This window comes from Pipistrellus hanaki, assembly GCF_964339955.1.
Source record: "Pipistrellus hanaki genome assembly, chromosome: 2".
Lineage (NCBI taxonomy): Eukaryota > Metazoa > Chordata > Mammalia > Chiroptera > Vespertilionidae > Pipistrellus > Pipistrellus hanaki.
The window spans coordinates 29,286,716-29,300,238 of record NC_140504.1 but is presented as its reverse complement, the minus strand read 5'-3'; the positions used below and the strand labels follow the sequence as shown (position 1 = coordinate 29,300,238).

The 13,523-nt window shown below is 40.0% G+C and overlaps 1 protein-coding gene across 1 annotated transcript in view; it reads left to right on the top strand.

The window, feature by feature from the left end:
- Positions 1 to 13,523, top strand: part of PLD1 (phospholipase D1) — a 193,974-nt gene that overhangs the window by 154,548 nt on the left and 25,903 nt on the right. Inside the window, exons 22-23 of the mRNA XM_084874150.1 lie at positions 8,235 to 8,348; positions 11,045 to 11,094. Coding sequence (XP_084730276.1) covers positions 8,235 to 8,348; positions 11,045 to 11,094 — 164 coding nt within the window. The remainder of the gene's footprint in view (positions 1 to 8,234; positions 8,349 to 11,044; positions 11,095 to 13,523) is intronic.

Genomic DNA, 13,523 nt, shown 5'->3' with positions numbered 1-13,523 from the left:
TACAGAAACAGGTCTTCCCAGAACTTTGGTGTGCTGACCCATGACCTAGAGTCTAAGAATTTTGTCCATCCCGGGGTGAACTGAGAATAGCTGTGGGAATCTGCAGAAAACAGACAAGGTCTGCTCTAATGAGTAAAACTGTCTTAGAGTTGAGACCAGCTCCCAACCCACTTGCAGCCTGTCTTTGACAACTCAAATCTGACCAGAGATCAGGGAGAAGAAATGGATAGGTATGCCAGGATTGAATAAGCCAAAAGATCGAGTAGACCCAACTGAGGCAGGTAGAGAACATTTTAAAACATATTTAAAATAGGTGTGTGCCATCAGTGAATGCTTCTGAGGATGAAACCATCCTGCTTATGGGAACTGGTAAAAAGTCAGGAAGTAAGAGAGAAAGTGCATTTTGCACAAGGTTGACACATGCAATGAAAAGAAGAAGTCTATTTAATACCTCTGTATTTTAATATTAAACCGCATTAAAAAAATACAACATTAAAGTAGACTGAAAAATACACAATTTTGAAAACTTCTCCAACTCTGCGTGCTTCCTGGAACTATAGACAGTGATTGCACTTTGCCCAGGAGTGGGTAGTATGAGGAATATTCCTCTGAGAATCTGAAATTCATTGGGAACCAAGTTTCTAGAGATCTGGGTTCTTTCCAACTCTGTTATCTACAGGTATGTGACCTTTTGAGTGTATCAGTTTTCCTTTCTGATACTGCTTTTTAATCACACACACACAAAAATCTGTCCTACCTAGCTCATACAAATAGATGCCCCCTCCCCCCGAAAAAATAAAATTAACCATCAACTGTCAGTTCATGTAATAAATGTATTATGTGGTTTCTAGGAAATTCATCATCTGGAAATATGCTAGCCCACTGTCAATTTGAGCAAGGGAGAAAAAGGACAATACTCAAATGAACTGCTTCAGATGAATATTTATGTTAGAAACAGAAATGTTTTCATTAAATAGATGTTTAGTGTGCCTTATTGTAAATTGTGAGGTGGCTACAGCTGGATGAAGAAAAGTTACTTGATTTCCTACTGCTGGCGCTCCTTCATCCTGAGCGCAGTAGAGGCACATTGTTGAAACACTGGCTAGAGGTGTCCTGCCAGAACTCTATAGCTGGCTTCTTCTGGGAATCAGGGTTTGGATCCCCCATTATTTATTTCATAACACCCTCCCCCCAAATATAAAATGAAGTAAAAGGTATTCGGGAACATAAAGTGAGTTCGGCATTGCTTTCATTTTTGACACTACTTACTTTATTATTGTTTGAAGGAGTATAAGCTCGCTAATTGAAATCACTGGTTGTTAAATGAATAACAATGTTACTTTGAGTTGTTCCACATCCATGGTGCTTTATGTACATTACTTCATTCAGTTCTCACATCGACCTTATGAAGTGAATGCATAATTATTCCCATTCTACAGATGAGGCAGCTGAGGCCAAGTGAGATTAGGTACTTTGCAAAATCATACAGCTATTGATGAGGGGAACTGAGACTCTGGCCACATCCTTAGGACTTCACTATGTGTTCTTCACCACTAAGCTACATAGCTCCCCGTATTTCAGGGAAGTGGAGAAGTTATTATGTTAAACCTTCCAGAAGTCTATGAAAGATGCTGTATTCTAAAATAATACAATCAGATGGATATTTTATTTTTTAAAGTAATTGTTTGACAGATAAAAATTTGTTAGGCTTAAAGGATAATCTACAAATTATAATTATCATACCCTATGATTTGTATACCAAATAGGACACATTGTGTATGTTTCAAAACCACTGTCTAAAAGAAATTTAAACTACAGCTATAATAAAAAGAATTAAAAACACATTCAAATTAAGTGTGCCATTTGCTAGTTTCAGATTTTTTTCTTGTGGGATAATTTCTAAGCTCTATAAAATTTCTGGAGAAGAGGTCATATTGGGGTAGAGATGACATCTTGTGGCAGGAGTACTTCTGATTTAGATCATTTAATTGCCTTTGCTTGATTCCTAAATTTTATAAATGGTCATCTCAGCAGATAGGTGCAGAGATTAGCAGCAGGAAGAGGAGAGGCCAATGATCATTGAGAGCCTGAGCATGTGCCCTTACACAGAGAGAAAGGAAGAGAGAGACTCTAAAGAATAAGAGACAAAACCGGTTTGTCTCAGTGGATAGAGCGTCAGCCTGTAGACTGAAAGGTCCCAAGTTCGATTCTGGTCAGGAGCATGCACCTTGGTTGCAGGCACATCCCCGGTGGGGGTGTGCAGGAGGCAGCTGGTTGATGTTTCTCTCTCATCGACGTTTCTAGCTCTCTATCCCTCTCTCCTCCTCTCTGTAAAAAATCAATAAAATATATTTAAAATATATATATATATATATATATATATATATATATATATATATATATATATATTTTATTGCTTTTTTTACAGAGAGGAAGGTAGAGGGACAGAGAGTTAGAAACATCAATGAGAGAGAAACTTCAATCAGCTGCCTTCTGCACACCTCCTACTGGGGATGTGCCTGCAACCAAGGTACATGCACTTGACCAGAATTGAACCTGGGACCCTTCAGTCCGCAGACCGATGCTCTACCACTGAGCCAAACCGGTTTCGGCATCAATAAAATATATTTTTTAAAAAAAGAAAGAAAGAAAGAAAAAGAGAGAATGAAAGCATCTGGGCCATGGTGAGGGCAGCAGAAGAAAAGGTTTTGTAGACTCTTATTTGGGGGCCACTGAGGGACATGCCTGCCAAAGGCTGTCATATCTAGAGTGAAACCTAGATATTGAGCTAATTCAGAACAGCCTACATCGAAAAGCTTGCCATTTTCAAAAGGTAACCAATGAAAAGAACTGTGTGTGTGCACTACAAGGTACAGTACATCATAAAGTATAAGGTCACACATAAAATATTCAAAGGCAGTGCTAAATAGGGCCAGCATTTCTAGTAGACGAAAAAGACTTTAGCCAACTCCTTCATTTACAGATGACAAAATTGAAGCCCAGGAAGACATACTGCATTGTAAACGATCTGCCAAACAACATAAAATGGGCTATGGTCCCAAATCACAGAGAAGCGACAGATCCAATCCTCACCTAACAGATACCATTGTAGTATAACGCTCTCTCCACACAAGACACGAAGGCCTGGCCACAATTCTTCTTATTTCTGGAAGCATTCACTGCTGCAGCATCTACACCAACGATAGGATTTATAACCAGCTCTTGAAGTTTGCGGCAAAGAAACATGATCTGTAAATCTCAGATTCTCAACAAAGAAAGCGTCTCGTCACTGGAGAGGCACAGTAACCTCCTTTGGGACCTTCTTACAAACCCGCAGACCCCACTCCTCCTGGCTGCCCTTCATGCTGAGGACAGATCCGGGGGTGCAGGAGGAGGGGTTCACAGAGAGAAGAATGAGGAGGGAAACGAGTAGAGGAAAGCCACTGCTTTGAATTAGTCCTCCCTTTTAAAGGTACAGACGGTGTTACAGGAGTCACAGAAATTACAAATATTATTAAACATCCCACATTCTCATCACCCTAAAATCTTTTTATTTTCCCATTTCCTTTTTGGTTCATGCTAATATATATATCAATATATATATATATATTTTCTGTGAAATTGTAATTTATTTCCTTTTCCTGTAATTCACCTGAGTTTGTGTCTCAAGTCCACCTCCACACAATAGGAGGAATTGTAGGTTAGTTACTTCCTTGTAAGTGTGAACAGATTCAGTGGTTTTTGTCATTTCTGCTCTATATTCAGTCATCCAGGTTGCTGCACACCTCATCCTTGGGATAGATGCTGAAGGGACCTGGATCTTTGGGGAGGGCTTCTACCGCTGGGCATTGATCTGTTTCAGGCCTGTTCTAGGGTCAGCTTACTGTGGCATGGGGGCCTCGGCCTCCTGCTGCCATCCCTGACTTTCAGGCACTTCTCTATTGCTGTCATGTCGCAAGAGCTGTGGATGTTCCTCTCCATTCCTCTGGAAGCAAGGCTCAAATCTTTAGGGCTCCCATAGCCTCATGTAACCCTAACCCTACACCTAACCCTAACCCTAACCCTAACCCTAACCCTAACCCTAACCCTAACCCTAACCCTAACCCTAACCTCCTGTTCTCTCTGGAATTCTGCTTGAAGGTGAAGGACAGCGTTTCTGAACTGATTCTTATTTTTATTTCTTTATACTCCTGCCTCAGCTCAAAGAATATCTAGTTCCCCAGATCTAAGAAAGCTTACGTCTTTGTGCCCTGGTTCCGTTTTGAAAATGCCACCCTAGGAGCCAGGCCTGCTTCTATCTTCAGTCACAGAGTGGAGGAAGTTAAAACACATTAAAAGGGAAAAATTATTTAAAATTTCATAAAATCAGCCTGTCACATTTGTAACTATCATGTAATTGTAACTTTGCATTGGGACCATTTAACACGGTACCAGAAGGATTTTGCTTTTAGGTCATCAAGTGATCATTTTTAGTGACGGCAAAAATGAGTGGCTACAGCATAATTTTGTTAACCATCCCTTTATTATTGGACATTTATCTCCAATTTTTAGATATTAGACATAGCACTGCTATACGAGTTAGTAAGTTTTGGGGGAAAAAATAACTTATTTTAACAAAAAAACCTGAGAATGCAATTTTATAAAATTGTTCTGAACTAAAGTGAATAGAGCAATTGCTTGAATGATGGCTGGGTGCCCAGGAGCTCTTATCTGGCTTTTAGGATCATAAATAATTCTGCATATTAGGAGCCCTAGTCCTTGCCCTCCGCTGATTGCTATCATCTGCATCACCCTGACGTTCGAAGGTGCAGTGTTTCAGAAGAAATGAGAATCCTCAGCAGCCAGGAACTGTTGTTTTCTGTGGATGGGATCAAGGAAGGAGATTTGGACACATTATTGAATAGAACTTTCTCTTCATTGGCTTAAACCTAACCACAATTTTACAGTTTGAAATTCTAGTGTCATTTTTTTCCCTACCGTAGTAAAAATCTAAGTCATTTCTGCTAATTTTCTTAACACAGTTTAAAAATTGCATCATTTGAGAAATTCAAGAACTACTGAATTGTAAAAAACAAAAGAAAGAAAGAAAGAGCACTAATAAAGTCCCAAGAACAAAACAAGTTGAGTATCCTGATTCTTACAAAGTAAATTTGTAAGAATTTTTTATCTAAAGATATAAGATTTTTACAGGACACTTCCCAATATCCTACCTATGAGATCTCCATTTTGATGTCATGTTTGCTTTTATAAAACACTAGAGGCCCAGTGCACAAAATTTGTCCATGGGGGGGAGGGAGGAGTGTCCCTCAGCCCAGCCTGCACCCTCTCCAATCTAGGACCCCTCAAGGGATGTCTGACTGCCTGTTTAAACCCAATCCCAGGGAGATCAGGCCTAAACAGGCAGTCGAACATTCTTCTCACAATCCAGGACTGCTGGCTCCTAACTGCTCGCCTGCCTGGCTTCCTGATTGCCCCTAACCACTTCTGCTTGCCAGCCTGATCGACGCCTAATTGCTCCTCTGTCAGCCCAATTACCCCTAACTGCCCTCTCTAGCCAACCTGTTTGCTCCTAATTGCCCTCCCTGCTGGCCCGGTCACCCTCAACTGCCCTCCCCTGTAGGTCTGGTCCCCACAACTGCCCTCCCTTGCAGGCCTGGGCACCCCTAACTGCCCACCCCTGCTGTCCTGGTTCCCCCAAACTGCCCTATCCTGCTGTCCTGGTCCCCCCAACTGCCCTCCCTGCTTGGTTCCCGTGACCCCTGGCCAGCCTGAAAGGCCCAAGCACTTCAGCCTCACTGCTCAGCCCCAGACACTCCAAAGGCAGTAGAGCAGCGAGGCTTGATCCACTACTGGAGTAGGTGGATCCTGCCTCTCAGCTTGGTCCCCGCAACTCTTGGCCATGCTAACAGACTCAAGCACTCTAGCAGCAGGGCTGAGGGGACTGAGCACCACCATATTGTGGCTATGGGCACCGCCAACTTTGTGATGGAGTGATGGTTAATTTGCATATTATTCTTTTATTATATAAAATCAAAGAACAATATGCTAATGATATGCTAAGGCTGCTCAACTACTCGCTATGACGTGTACTCACTACCAGGGGGCAGATGCCCCAACCGGTAGGTTAGCTTGCTGCTGGGGTCCAGCTGATTGAGACTGAGCGAAATGGGCTGGACACACCCTAAAGTCCTCACAGTTGCTCCCCAGTTGGCCAACCTCCTGCATCCCTCCCTGGCCCTGACCATCCACCAGTGGGGTCCCTTGGCCTGGCCTGTGCCGATTTCAATCTGGGACCCCTCAGGGGATGTCGAAGAGCCAGTTTTGGCCTGATCCCGCAGGCCAGGTCGAGAGACCCCACTGGTGCACAAATTCATGTACCAGGCCTCTAGTAGAAAGATATGTGGACATACGTCCTATATTTCAAAAGAGCTTATCACATAGCCTAAGCAGCAGACATATGCGTCACTATTTTGTAAGGAGGCCAGAGGAGTGAGTAGACATTCTGGCTTTATGCCATGGGAGCACAGAGGCAGGAGCAAACCAATTTTGATTAGAAGATCCAGGATGGCTTGACCAAGGAAGGAGCCTTTTAGCTGCTCTGGAAGAAGTAGCATTCTGAGAGTTGGAGAAGGGAATTCCAAACTGAGGGAGCAGATGAGCCAGCCCTCCTTAGTAAGGAGGTGCACCCCTGAGCAAAGGGGGCAGCCAGATCATACTGAAGCTGATTCTGAAAGGCAGTTGAAGCCTGATGGTGTCCATTTTCAAGAGTCCAGATTAATTGGTTTAGACTTTTCAATACTGTCTCTGGGGAAATAGCTTATGTATTCTTTCTGTTCTTTTCCACCACCCTATTCACCATTTAGGGATGTGAGCCTCTTACCCTTATGGAGAGAGAACTTGGACAGTTTTAACATTTTTGTTAATGGTTTGTTTTCCACCTCAAACTATGTTTGCCATCTAGTGATTAATCCATGCCATTACAACAATCTGTCCCACACTCCTGGTTTCTCAGCTCCAGTTAAGCCTTCAGACTCCCTTTGGCTGTCACTTCTACCCTGAACTTCACTTTCCACATGTCCTGCTTACAGACATTGGCATGTAGAGACATCAATAATGAATTCTGACCCCTCAGAGAGTAGTGATAATATTCACATGAAAGAAAATGCAGTTGTTTATGAGAAATGAACATTAGAAATTACTATGAGGAGTTTAAGTAGGATCTGATTTGAAAGTTAGGCGGTAGCAGCACCTTTGTGTGACTATTGGTCACTGAGATACGCAGCTGAGACTCCAACCATGATGGGTTCCACAGTCATTCCCCGGCTTTCTCTTCTTCGTGTCTCTTCCAAATGGAGACAAAGACTTTTAACAACATTGCCCCCAAATGGGTGATACCTGTTTGGACTTAATTCTCCAAGTTTCTGACTTTCTGAATGTAGATCAAAGTAAGGAGCTGCACATTCTTTTATTTGTGACATCCTTGAGTAGCTAAGTCTACCCAACAACATTGCTTTCAAAGGCTGTCGTTAATTAGTTGGAAGAATGGGCCAAAAAATACTGTGTTATATATGCAGGGGATTTAAAATCATCAATCACCCAGAATTCTTGAAGGACCCAGGGAAACATTTAGCCTCTAAACCAGAGCTTTCAGAGCTGAATTAGTTTCTAAACTATGATGATTTCTGCATCGTTGGAAATTAGTCTAGTAGGTCCAGTAGGTCTTTTTGCCCCAGAGATCTAAGCTATGGGAAGTAATTTACTCAACAGTTATGAACTGAATGCCTATTGGCCAATCTCTGAGCTAGGATATAACAATAGATATAATATGTTACACATGAAATAATTATGTAAGTCTTTTTGAAAAATTTGTTATAGCCTCTCTCGTTTCTTCCCCTCCACCACCACCCCCCCCCCCCCATTCCCCACACACCTTCAATGAGCTCCAAGCAAGTCTTTCTTGCAGTGAATTTTGTTCTAAGAGGATTTTGCTGTGGGTACAATTCCTGCTTTACTGCCAAGGTCACTTATTTTTCGGTTTGTTATGAACTGTTAGCCTGGAAAATAGCTTCTGGTCTCCAATCTGAAAGCAGTCCTGAGGCCTGAGATGGGATAGAATACACGGTGGGAAGCCATCGGCTCAGTCTCTAAGTCGTGTGAGAGGCTTGGCTGTCGTTTTAAGCTGGTACTGTATGTATCTTCCAGTTGTTGAGTCTGTCTGCCTCTGATTTTTGCAGGGAAGGCCGGAGGTACCGGGTGTACGTCGTGATACCACTTCTGCCGGGGTTTGAAGGAGACATTAAAACTGGCGGAGGAAACGCCCTGCAGGCGATAATGCACTTCAACTTCAGGTGCCAGAATCCTAGTGTGCTCTGTTTTCAGCTTTCAATCAGCTGTGCCCAACAGCTGGTGAACGGAATGGAAATGTTTCTCCACATCTAGTCAGTGGAGTGTTGAACAAATGAACACTTGTCTTTATTTTTCTCTGAATCTTGGTCTGTTTAATAGTTGGTAAAATTCAAATAGAACCTAAAATCATAAAGAGTAGGCCTACTACACATGGCAACTATAAAAAAACTAAAATATTGGTCTCATTTATATTTGTTGCCTAGTATATATGTACATATAATATTTATAATATATAAGATATATAGTATACATATTGTAAATGTAAAATAATGTATAATAAATATCACATATAAATATAATGTAAAATATAAAGTATATGGAGTTATTGACTCCATTTATAATATACATATTTATGTATACTAAAGAACTAAAATATTAGTCTCCTTTATATTCACATATATTTTATATGTATGTATATTTATTTGTAATATGTATACATATTACATATATAAACAGGGACTTTATATATTATATAAAATATATGAATAAAAATACATATGCCTATTGATTTTTAAATTATTGTTAAAGCTACCAAATAGTTATTGACTTTTCTATATTCTTTGCAGTTATATAGAAAAAAAATGCTTAAAATGCTATGATTTGTACAAGTTTGTTTATGATTTTCTAGGTAGTAAATCCTTCAACAAGGTTGTAAAAATACTCTGCTAGAAGCATGAAGGTTCTTTCCAAGCTCCTGAAATTTTAATTCTTTTTTTCTACCACTTCTTAGCTAAAATTATAGGGAAAATGGTTAAGTTCTATTTTGATATTCTAAAAAACAGTGTCTATGCACTGTTCAAAAGGCACTTGAGCTCTGGCTGATTTGGCTCAGTGGATGGAGCGTTGGCCTTCGGATTGAGAAGTCCTGAGTTCGATTCTGGTCGAGGGCGCATGCCCCGGTTATGGGCTCAATCCCCAGTGGGCGGGGAGGCAGGGGGGGGGGGGGATGCAGGAGGCAGCCAATCCATGATTCTCTCTCATCATTAATGTTCCTATCTCGCTCTCACTCTCCCTTTCTCTCTGAAATCAATAATAATAATAAAAAAAACATATATTTTTTAAAAGGCACTTGAGGCTTCAGCCTTGGCCAGTGGAGCATCATGAAGAGGGTTGAGGGGGCCTAGCTGGTGGGCAGGTGTGGAGAGGGTTTCTCTCTGTCACGTAGCTGAGAAAGATAATAGGAGTGAAGAGGCAGGTGGACATCCTGGGCATGGCTCCAGGTCCCAGCTATAAGCTCTGTAACCTGAGATACAAAAGAATCCTACTCAAGATCCCCCTTTTAATAACACAAAGCAAAGTACAGAACCTGGGTATTTTCTTTTAATATCCCTTGTTTTTCAAAGTGCCTGTAAGTTGACCATTCTTATAATCAAACCTTTTTTTTGAGGACAAAGGAAACCTCACAGAACCCCCAGTATGTAAAGCAAAAAAGGGTTTGGAGCCTTCATCAAATTAGGGGTGAGGGATTAGATGCCTTGCTTCTGGGTCCCCCTTCCCTAGTGGAACCCCTTGTAGGATCTGAGGGTCTTCTGTGCACAGTTTGAGTGCCTCGTTGTGGTGGAAATCTTTTTTTTAATCCTTTTATTTTATTCAGACTTTTCAAGCTTCTTTCTGTATGCTGGGGTTTCAAGTAAAGATTTTTTTGTTTGTTTGTTTATCTCTTCTTGAGGAATTTTGCCTGGTTACAGTAAGAGAGAACTTAAACTGCGGTTTGGTCTATACACTTCGTTTGAAGATGGGCCCATTTCTACTATTATCTGATTTATAACATGACAAACAAAGCTTTTTAAGTATTTAAGGCCCCGACATAATGTTTGATCAGCTATTAACCACTCTATTTGCCATTCTAATGTTATTTTTGGAATATTGTCAATTGTAATTGTTTTTTTTTGTGATTATTTTCTTGAGTTTGAACCAGCTGAATAAAATAACATGGTTGGCTTTTGTTCAGCAACTAAACCTATAACCTTTTATTATGCAAAACATCTCTATTTGCTGGCATCATCTGTAATAATATCAGCATTTCCCAGGCATAACTGTATTTTTAATTGCTTTCATAAAGCAAGCAGACGGAGCATAGAATTTTTTGTTTTGTCAGTCTTTACAACTCATAGACTATTATCAGTCTTAAGAAACAAAATCATTAATAGTCAGTTATTTGAGACTATTTTTCACTTTTAAGGGGTTTGCCAACTTTACAGAAAGCCCAAGTGTAATAGTTTATTTAATTATAAAATTATTCTGCTAAGTTTTTGCCCTTTTTACCTTTGAAAGCAATGTGATTGTGTAAGTATTCTTATCTACGGAGGCAGTCTACATTTATCTTCACTGTCAACAAATTTTCTACGAAGGAAAATTCATTCATAATCCATCTTTTAAAAATAGCATCTCTTTCTGAAATAAATTACATAATTTTCCATTTACCCACCTCAAAACAACTACCTTGTTCCATCAGTAGCATTACAAAAGTAATATTTATTGTTTTTGTCATGTTTTAGATTTTTTTAAAAAAAATCTATGTAGCATTTTTTTTCTAAACACTTGTTCTGTTTTTACCTGTATTATGACTAAATCCCACAAATTGGGATTAGTTCCTTTGCCACCTCCATAATGATTTCCTTTCTTTACATATTTTTAGGACCATGTGCAGAGGAGAAAATTCCATCCTTGGACAGTTAAAAGCAGAGCGTAAGTAACTGCTTTTCTTTTCTTTTCCTCCATGGCTGTTTTGACAACATACCAATAATCATTAATATTTTAATAGTGTGATTTTAGAACTCTATTTACTAAAGGTATCCCATGCAATACTTAACAGAGATCAATTTATTTTCATTAAATCATCCAAACCAATGACTTGAGATGCACAGTAATAAAAATCAAAGTATTTTATAATGTGTTTTATTATTTATATTTATTTGTAATAACTGTTTTTGATAATAAGTGAGGTTTGTAAAGCATTTCACAAGATCTTACATATATCTTCTCTTATGATCCTTCCCCCCAGTCCTAGGTAGTAAGCAGGACAGATGTCATGCCTGCATTAAAGATGAGGATATAAATGCTACAAGGTTAACTGTATTCATGTGGCCTCCTATAAATGTAATAATTAGGGTCTAAATTTTTGAGGACATTATACTGGAGGTAAATAAGAACACAGTAATAACTTTCTCTTATTTTAATTCTTCCTATTTTCAAAGGCACTTTCTCAGATACTTTCTTAAATAATCCTTCTACGTAGTTCTTAACTAGAATATATTGTAACCCAGGGTTTACTTGTCTATATCTCTGTGAACTGACTCTAACTTCAGCACATAATAGGTGCTCAATAATGTTATATATCCTGTACAATATAAAGTTCCAACAAGAAATAAGCTCAAGTCAGAACCCAAATTGTCTGATCTTCAGTTCAGATTGGATCTGTGTTGTAAAAAATTGCAGGTGCTCATTAAAAAACTAGATTTTATCCAGAAGAAGATAAAAGGAGGTTGATGAAAGCCTCTGAATCCTGAAATTCCAGGCCTGAAAGGGAGGGCAGTTGGGGACTATCAGGCCTGCAGGGGAAGGCAGTGGGGGTGATCAGGCCTGCAGGAGAGGACAGTTGGGGGAGACCCAAGCCTGCAGGAGAGGAAAGTTGGGGGGAACCAGGCCTATAGGGGAGGGCAGTTGGGAGCACCTGGCCAGCAGGGGAGAGCAGGTAGGGTGACTAGGCTGGCAGAGGAGGACAGTTAGGAGTGACCAGGCTGGCAAGGGAATGCAGTTAGGGGTGATCAGGCTGGCAGGGAAGCAGTTAGACATCAATCAGGCTGGCAGAGGAGTGATTAGGGGGTGATTAGGCTGCCAGGCAGAAGCAGTTAGGGGCAATCAGGTAGGGAGGCAGGCGAGCAGTTGGTAGCCAGCAGTCCTGGAGATCGGGCCTAACCGGGCAGTCAGACATCCCTCAGGGGGTACCAGATTGTAAAGGGTTCAGACTGGGCTGAGGGACACCCCCCATGCACAAACTTGATGCACCAAGTCTCTAGTTTAGATATAAAAAGAATATACTGATCCATGCTACAACATGCATGAACCTTGAAAATATTATACTGAGTGAAAATAAACCAGACACGAAAGGCCAAAGGCCACATATTTTATAATTCCATTGTTTATTAAAAAAATTTTTTTTAACAGACAAGAAAGTAGATTAGTCATTCCAAGGTCTGGGGAGAGAATGGAATGGAGGGTGACTCCTAATAAGTATGGCTTCTTTTGGGGGTAATAAAAATGTCTTAAGATTAGATAGCGGTGATAGTTGTATAGCATCTCAATTTACTTTTAAAAAACACTGATTTGTATACTTTAAAAGCTTCATTTTTATTGTACATGATATTTTAAATGATTTGGAAGCTTTTAAACTCAAAATAATGAATTAAACTTTTAGTGTGTGTGTGTGTGTGTGTGTGTTCAATGTTCAATAATTTTTCACTAATGGTCTGCTCAGTCTAAAAAGAAAAAACTTTAGAGACAATCTTTGACATAGACATGCTCATCACCAATAACAAATACTTTCCAAAGTTGTATCTGATTGCATCCAGGTCAGAGAAGATTTACCAGAGCATTATCCCTAAACTCAATTTTCTAATGGTTTACCATGAAGATGATAGTGAATGAGTAAGTCTAAAAGATACACTGATAAAACCAGAAGAACCATTCAGTAGTGACCATGGCTAGTAAAATGCAAAAGTGAGGTTAGGGGAGAATAAAAAGTCCAAACAAGCTTGTTTAGTTTCTCAACCATAAAAATGGCCCACGCTTATTCTAAAGCATTTCTTTGGCTCTGAACCCTTTTCCTGCCTTTGCCTATTCAGGGGAAAAATTGGATTTTAACAGAAACGTAATTTCAGTGTTAAGCTCTCTTATGAAAAGATTTCCAAGTACCCTGGGAACAAGTCAAAATCAGATATCTCAGTGGGGGAGATGTTCATACTCTTAACAGGGAAGAACAGATTAATTGCATAATGCCCCTTTTTGAGGTACCATGTTCTATTGTTGGCTTTGTTTTTGTAAGTGCGTAGTGGGCTTTAACTACATGAACCAGCTGATCTCTAATTGGATAGAGAACTATAGCTGTCTACTGTTTC